General features: G+C 45.1%; 1 protein-coding gene across 3 annotated transcripts in view; it reads right to left on the bottom strand.

The window, feature by feature from the left end:
* Nucleotides 1-2,294: 2,294 nt before the first annotated feature.
* The window catches only part of WLS (Wnt ligand secretion mediator), an 81,075-nt gene continuing 74,618 nt past the window's right edge, over nucleotides 2,295-8,751 (bottom strand). For all 3 annotated transcript variants that reach the window (XM_063939119.1, XM_063939118.1, XM_063939117.1), the window contains exon 12: nucleotides 2,295-2,859. In XM_063939119.1, the coding sequence (XP_063795189.1) occupies nucleotides 2,750-2,859 (110 nt within the window). In that variant the 3' untranslated portion in view covers nucleotides 2,295-2,749. The remainder of the gene's footprint in view (nucleotides 2,860-8,751) is intronic.

The raw sequence follows: 8,751 nt of genomic DNA, 5'->3' as shown, positions 1-8,751 counted from the left end.
TGTATCTGTCACCTGAGGTAGCGGGCGTTTTAAAGCCCCTGATGACATTTGAGACGCTGGAACAGGCACAAGCTGTGTAGCCGGCTGTCCTATGTCGTCAAACCTTTTGTGCAAGGAGTTGACACTGTCACGTAATTCCTTCCATAAGTCCAACCACACAGGTGTCGACCCCGCAGGGGGTGACATCACATTTACAGGCATTTGCTCTGCCTCCACATCATTTTCCTCCTCATACATGTCGACACAGCAGTACCGACACACAGCAGACACACAGGGAATGCTCTTACAGAGGACAGGACCCCACAAAGCCCTTTGGGGAGACAGAGGGAGAGTATGCCAGCACACACCAGAGCGCTATATATCACAGGGTTATCACCTATAAAACGTGTTTTCCCCTTATAGCTGCATAATATATTTATACTGCGCCTAATTTGTGCCCCCCCTCTCTTTTTAACCCTTTTCTGTAGTGCAGGACTGCAGGGGAGAGCCAGGGAGCGATCCCTCCAGCAGAGCTGTGAGGGAAAATGGCGCCAGTGTGCTGAGGGAGATGGCTCCGCCCCTTTTTCTGCGGGCTTTCTCCCGCTATTGTAAAAGTTCTGGCAGGGGTTAATAAACACCTATATAGCCCCTGGGGCTATATATGATGCCAGTTCGCCAGCCAAGGTGTTAATATTGCTGCTCAGGGCGCCCCCCCCCCCCCCAGCGCCCTGCACCCATCAGTGACCGCAGTGTGTGGTGTGCATGAGGAGCAATGGCGCACAGCTGCAGTGCTGTGCGCTACCTTGGAGAAGACAGAAGTCTTCAGCCGCCGATTTTCCGGACCTTCTTGCTTCTGGCTCTGTAAGGGGGACGGCGGCGCGGCTCCGGGAACGGACGACGAGGTCGGGTCCTGTGTTCGATCCCTCTGGAGCTAATGGTGTCCAGTAGCCTAAGAAGCCCAAGCTACCACCACTTAGGTAGGTTCGCTTCTTCTCCCCTTAGTCCCTCGATGCAGTGAGCCTGTTGCCAGCAGGTCTCACTGAAAATAAAAAACCTAAATTATACTTTCTTCCTAGGAGCTCAGGAGAGCCCCTAGTGTGCATCCAGCTCGGCCGGGCACAGAAATCTAACTGAGGCTTGGAGGAGGGTCATAGGGGGAGGAGCCAGTGCACACCAGATAGTCCTAAATCTTTCTTTAGAGTGCCCCCCAGTCTCCTGCGGAGCCCGTCTATTCCCCATGGTCCTTACGGAGTTCCCAGCATCCACTAGGACGTCAAAGAAATGTGCATGCGCATGGTACGCAGTGCGCATGCGCTAAGTATTTTAGCACAAAACTTAGTAGATTTACTCACGTCCGAACGAAGAATTGTCATCGTTGAAGTGATCGGAGTGTGATTGACAGGAAGTGGGTGTTTCTGGGCGGAAACTGACCGTTTTCTGGGAGTGTGCGGAAAAACGCAGGCGTGTCAGGATAAAACACGGGAGTGTCTGGAGAAACGGGGGAGTGGCTGGCCGAACGCAGGGCGTGTTTGTGAGTCAAACCAGGAACGAAATGAGCTGAGCTTATCGCAGTGTAAGAGTAAGTCTGGAGCTACTCAGAAACTGCTAAGAATTATTTATTCGCAATTCTGCTAATCTTTCGTTCGCAATTCTGCTAAGCTAAGATACACTACCAGAGGGCGGTGGCCTAGCGTGTGCAATGCTGCTAAAATCTGCTAGCGAGCGAACAACTCGGAATGACCCCCATGGTCACATTGGCGGAAGGTAGGCGACAAATATCCTAGTGATGAAGATGGGGTAATTTTGTAAAATAGAAGTAAATGTTTGATAAAACACATTGACGAATGGGCGATTCTAATGAGTTCTTCCGAACAGCCCATTTTGTTTGTACTGCGCTACTATACATGTCCGCAGGTCCTCAATAACCACTTTTATGTCCGCCTGACCTTCACAAGACCACTGTTGCCTGACAGGAGGAGAGAAAATCTAGCCTGACCCAGATGACTCAGACGCCACACAGCCAACGCACGGAGGGGTTACAATAACCATTTCCTAATTAGGTGCTACAATTGTTGGCATGTGTCCTCCCCCTTCCCCAAATCTCCGGCTCACCCAGCAGGTCTGGAATTTGGTATCTGCAGTGTGGAACCATCCCAATAAATCTGCCATAACTTTGGGATTGTGCTCTATCTGCCACCTTGCCCTGATGAATGCAGACGGTTAGGAGACCCGCGGGTCAGAAATCCCGCAGATAACAGACCACATAATAAAATTGCCATTAGCGAGATAAAACAAAAACGACAAAATGCAAGATATACAAAAAAACAAAAAACAATTTTATTGCTTAACGGGTATTGCTTATGAACAAAAGGCAGTAAGAAGTCTTGTTCCCAGTGTAGTCGCTCCTTATAAAATAACAAAAATAAAAAACAGGACAATGTACAATGTAACACTGGGCTCTGATGGATAGACTGAGCAGCAATAGAGAGTAAAACAATATTATATCCACCAGTGTAACTAACCAAATCTTCCACCAACTTTACTATATAAATATACACATTATATGTGTGTAATTGTATGTGTGATATTATATATAAAACACATACATACACACAAACACGCTGTATAATCTACATTACAAGCAAAGTCTCTGCATCCTCCTATCAGAGAACTCCAGCTATAAATACGAGAATTGTTATGTAACCTTTTTATAGTGGGATATTGGAACTAGCGAGGTCTCCGGTGACGCGCAGCCGATGGAGCTGGAGGGTTATTCCTGCGCCGTTTTGCCCACCATCCGGTACAGTTCTGTCGGCCCATCTGCGTGTGTGATTGTCGTGGTTAACTGAAGCTCCTCTCCGCTGTTTATACTTGTTCCGCCTGTAATAAAGTCAGTGACCGTGATCAGTATTATAGCAATAACCCACTTGGACAGTGTCAGTGCACAGAAATACAGTTTATAGGCTCAGCACCGCTGTCACTCATATACCGGGGCTTACAGCAAAGCACAGGCTCTAATTGCATAGCGCTGTAGCTGTCATTACAGACCTCTGTTGCTACTTCTTTGGCGTTTTATGTTCCTTCTCCAAATGGCAGCATACGTATGAAGGTGGAGAATAACCCCATAGTGTAAGTGAGGACAGGAGAGAAGACACTCCTGAGGGTAAAGAGGGTGATGCCCCCTCGTCCTCTGGGTCTTTTTCCTTGCCCTTGTGCAGAGTGAGGCAGGGTTACAAAAGTTTTTCTTTAGTGGCTGGTGCTAATCCTCCGGGACAAATAGGGGATTAGTCAGCATCAAAAACCAAACGTCAGTCCGGTGCCCTCTTTAGGAGCCCGCTTGCCCTGGTGGGCACAGGAAACATGCACCTGGCCTAATGCCCTCCGTCAGGAACTTGCAACCTCAGGCGGGCACGGAGAGTTAACATGCAGGCTGGTGCCCCCAGTCAAAGATCTGTATCTTCTGGTAACGTGCCCACGCACATCAGAACACGAAGCGACATAGGCCATTTGCAGCAGATATGCCAGCATGCTCCAGGGTAAAATGGGTGGTTTCTGGCAGAAACTGTATTCTCTAATAGGCTGGGGTCTCCCTCTGCCTTTAAGAACAGGCATTATGGGTAGCTGATGTCGCAACACGCGATGCATGCTGGGAGCAGAAGTATCACAGGGTTTGGCGTTTCTAGGAAGTATCTTCCAATCGTGTATGAGGAACATGCATGGAGGTGAAACGTTCCCAGGAATGCAGGGCAGGGCAAGCAGCAGCGGTGGCCGTTTTTTTAAACTATTTTTCCTATTTGTTTCTTTTGTTTATTAGCAATAAATTTTGGTATCATGATATTTTTAGGTCAGACACAGTCCTAAAGAGGATTTGCAGCAGCTGAGACCAAAGAGGGCTAAATCAGTGATGAGTGTGGCCTCAGACAATTCAGAAGGTGATTCAAACGATTTAGCGCACCCAGTTGTGGCATTATCACACCATAGAGTCTGGGAGACAACAGCTAGAGGCAGAGGTGTCCGAGATATCTGATGAGAACTCAGCCATGGACGATGAGGAAGGGGTTTGTAATATAGATTTGCCAGAAGGGTTACTGAAAAGCTAATTTTTAAGGTGATGGAAATTCAAGAAGTGCCAGATGGGCAATCACTGCAGCAGCCATCGTTCCAGGGACCCAGGAGGAGAGGTCAATGTTTCCCTTTGAAGATTATAGCAGATAAATGGAAATCCCCTGATAAATGTTCCCTAGGCCAAAAGAGGTCCTTTAAGATGTACCCTTTTTCTGCTGGGGAAGTTTACTCCTTTATGGATGCGATGAACTGAAGGCTTGAAGGTGCTGTAAAGAAATAAATAAAAAAAATTGCACCTAGTCTCAGGGCCAGCATTGAGGCCTAGCATAGTCATATAATGAGTGTTGTGCACCTGGGAACACATAGGATGGAATAAGAAGGACTGAGCTCTTAAAATTTGTCCAAAGTATACTGCTGGTAACAAAATTTGTACGTGAGCATCTTTGGATCGAATTAAAATCACTTTTAAAGCCACGTCTTCTGCAGCGGTTATAAGGGCATTATGGTTACGACCTTGGGTGGCAGAGGTTTGCTCAAAGAATACACTGATAGGTATTCCCTCTCAAAGGGGAGTGCTATTTGGACAAAAGTTAGATGCCATTATCTCAAAATTGAGTGGGGTGGAAGTCTTAAATGGCAGAAGCAGATGATCTTGAAGGAGCAAATCTTCATATTAGGTTTACCAAGTTATCTGCAAATATCAGGTACTCCACCATGACTATCAACACAAGTGAAGACTTCGGTGAAGGGCCACAGATGCCTAATAAACAGTCCAAACCCAGGAATTTGGAAGGTAGCGGCTTGACTACTAAAAGGAGACTTCTGAAATGTCAAGGTGTTTCTAATAAGGTAATCATTACGCTTATTAAAAGCAAGAAAGGGATCAACATGTTTACCAGTTTGCGCCAGAGGTTCCATCTATGGGGGTAGATTTAGACTTCCTGCAGGATGGACTAAAGGACTAGCTGCTAATACACTAAAGGTTCAACTTTCTGCTCTTGTATCATTAAAACATAGACAACTGCCTGAGAATAAATATATAAATGATATTTATGCAAGCAAATAGGAAAGCAAGACCTTTTTATGGCTCACCCTTGGCTCCATGGGACTTGAATTTGGTGTTGGAGACATTGACAGAAGCACTTATTGAACAGTTGCAGGAGATTCCTCTACATTTATCTAGCAGCAATTACCTCAGCAGTAAGGATTTCAGAGGAGCCTTAGTGATCCTAAGAACCAAAATAAAAAAATCCTACCTAAGGTAGTATCACAATTTCATATTAATCAAGAGATTGTTCTACCTTCACTATGTCCTGAGCCAAAGAACATTAATAGAGAGAGATTTCATGGACTGGACTGCCATTCTATTACAATCTATTTGGAGAGGACTCCAAAGTTTGGAAAGACAATAGCAGTTATTCGTTTTAATCAGTGGCAATACAGTTGGTGAAGCCATTAGTAGCAAGATGGATAAATCTGGCATTAAAGAGGAATATACGCTGCACAAATGGAAGTGCCTCAAAGCATAAAATGCACATTCCAAAAGAGCCATGGTGACTTCAGGGGCAGAGAAGGAACCTGCGTTTTGTAAGGACCATTTTTGGTTCTCTAAAAACACCTTTTGCAAGTACTAAATTTCCAATCTTCAGCAGATGCAACTTTTGGAAGAAAGTGAAAAAAAGAAAAAAAAATTTATATTACATTTCAGTTTATATTATATAATGGGACCCTAAAGCGAAGGAGAGCTTTGTAAGTACTCCATAGTGTATGCTGCCATTGGGGAGGAGGAGAAGGAAACGGCAGGTTGATTGTCATTTGCTCCCAGACATTGCCAGATTTTCTTTCCAATCAGACAGATTGGACAGATAATCTTTAAGTGTGTAGGGCCCTTTAGGGGTGATTCTCTGCCAGGGTACCTTGTGGAACGCATCACCAGTGCTGTGTGGACTTATATGTACTTACTACTGCATGGACTAATCTGCTGTCACTGCTGTGTGGCCTCAGTGATAGTTCTGCTGTGTTGACCTGTTTATCTGGAACTTCTGCACGGAATTGCTGTGGACCTAAATCATCTGCTGGGACTTACTATCTGGACTGCTACCTGTATACTGTTTCTGGGCTATATTTACTTCTGTTTCCTGTGTATTATCTATTCCTGTGTGCCGTGAGAAATAAACCATCACTTTGGTTTCATCGGCTCTATGTCTGAGTGATTAGAAGAACCCCATATCCTCACACCATCCTTTGAGATATCTCCTTGCAAGCTACCTAGCTATCTCTTTACAGCAGGGACGTGCAGTCAGGGGAGGCACTGCCAGATTCCATTAATGATTAAAAATAGGATTTTGGTACTTACCAGGTAAATCCTTTTCTTTGAATCCATAGGGGGCACTGGAGTACTCTTGGGATATGGACGGCTTCCGCAGGAACAGGGCACTGAATATTTAAATTTAGAACTCTCCACCCCTCCATATCCCAGAGTACCTCAGTGTTTTTTACTGAGCCGAACAGGAGCGATAGAGAGGTTGACAATGGAGAATTACATATAACATAACGGACAACAATAAAGTTGACACATAACGTTACTGACAACTAAACAGTTGACACCATAACCGATAGAACTTGATAATTTGAACCAGTCGGTGAAAGTGTGTTACCATAAGATCCCCTGAGCTTACCACAAACCAGGTAAAACTGCTCTGGGTGGGCGTCCAGTGCCCCCTATGGATTCAAAGAAAAGGATTTACCTGGTAAGTACCAAAATCCTATTTTCTTTTTCATCCACTAGGGGCAGAGCCGGCCATAGGCATAGGCAAACTAGGCAATTGCCTAGGGCATTTGATATGCCTAGGGGCATCAGCAGCTTCTGCTGATTAAAATGATATGCGGCATGCCTATATTCTGTGTGTAGCATTTCATATGCAGATACAGCCACAGTCTCACACAGTATATAGGCATGCTGTATATCATTTTAATCGGCAGAAGCGGCTTGTGCATCCTAGCCACATAGCAATGCAAATAAGATGCATTTTCATAAAAAAAAGGTGTGCCCGATGTTATCATTGATTCAAGATTTATGAGGACACATCTGTATCCAAGCAGATGCAGAGGTCACAGTGTTAGTGGCAGTGTGAGTGCTGTGTGCATGTGAGTGGGTTGGTTGTGCAGTAGTGTTCAGAATATGTGCTAGGAGCATTATGTGTGTCATGTAAAAATGCATTAATAATGTGCAACATATGTGTAAAGGGCCACTATGTGTGCCATTATGTGTATAAGGGCATTAATAATGTGCAGCAAATGTGTAGGGGGCACTATGTGTGTCATGTGTATAGGGGCACTAATAATGTGCAGCAAATGTGTAGGGGGCACTGTGTGTGTCATTATGTGTATAAGGCATTAATAATGTGCGGCATATGTGTAAGGGACATTATGTGTTAAAGGGCATTAAAAAAGGTTCTCATAATGTGTAAGGCGCATTATGTTTATAAGGACATTAATAAGGTGTCTCATATGTGTAAGGGGCATTACTGTTTGGAATTGTGTATAAATGCATTACTAATTTGTGGCATTATGAGTATAAGGTGCTCTACTATGTGGCGTTGCATATATAAAGGGCACTACTGTGTCGTCTAATGTGAATAAAGAGCAATAGCGTGTGGTATAATGTGAATAAGGAGCAATTCAGTGTGATATAATGTGAATAAGGGGCTCTACTGTGAGGAGTAATGTTTATAAGGTAAAGTGATACTACTGTGGGATGTAATGTGAATTATGGACACTATCGCATGATCAAATGTGAATAAAGTTGCAGTACTGTGTGGCGTAATTGGAATTGGAGTTACTATTGTGTGGCCATGCCCCTTGCCAGCAAAAACACACCCCTTTTTGGGCTGTGCGCCAAATGTGCAAACTGTTCCTATTCAAAATATAGGGGGTACAAACACCAAAATAAGGACTGCTATAGGTGAGGGGTGATGGTGCTGGGAAAGAGGTGCAAAGTCAGAGGCGAAACCAGCGGTGGTGCAAGGGGGCAGCTGCCAAAATCTTGCCTAGGGCATCATATTGGTTAGGGCCGGCTCTGACTAGGGGTCACTGGAGTACTCTTGGGACGTACCAAAGTTTCCCTTGTGGGAGGGAGAGCTGTTTGGCACCTGTAACACTATGCGGCCAAAGCTAGATGCTGATGCCGCCAACGTATCAAACTTGTAACAGCGCACAAACGTGTGCACTGATGACCATGTAGCCGCACGGCAAAGCTGCGTCGTAGAAGCTCCACGACCAGCTGCCCATGAAGCTCCCACAGAACGTGTGGAATGAGCTTTTACTGATGTAGGCGGCTGTAACCTAGCCTGAAGATAAGCCTGACGTATAGTCAGTTTTATCCATCTGGATAAGGTCTGCTTAGAAGCTGGCCAACCCATCTTGGCGGCATCATAGAGAACAAACAATGTATCCGTTTTACGAACTGTAGACGTTCGGGATACATAAACGCGTAATGCGCGTACCACATCCAGAGTTCCAGAATGTCCTGTTAACACAGGAACTGCTATTGGTTGATTGATGTGAAAAGATGACACTACCTTTGGTAAGAAAGCGGGATTCGTACGAAGTTCCGCTCTGTCATCATGAAACACCAAATACGGTGGCTTGCATGACAAGGCACCCAAATCTGATACACGCCTTGCCGAAGCTAAGGCTAGGAGAAAA

The sequence above is a fragment of the Pseudophryne corroboree genome, chromosome 9 (genome assembly GCF_028390025.1).
Source record: "Pseudophryne corroboree isolate aPseCor3 chromosome 9, aPseCor3.hap2, whole genome shotgun sequence".
Classification (NCBI taxonomy): domain Eukaryota; kingdom Metazoa; phylum Chordata; class Amphibia; order Anura; family Myobatrachidae; genus Pseudophryne; species Pseudophryne corroboree.
The sequence above is the reverse complement of the archived record's forward strand: the minus strand, read 5'-3'. Positions and strand labels throughout refer to the sequence as shown.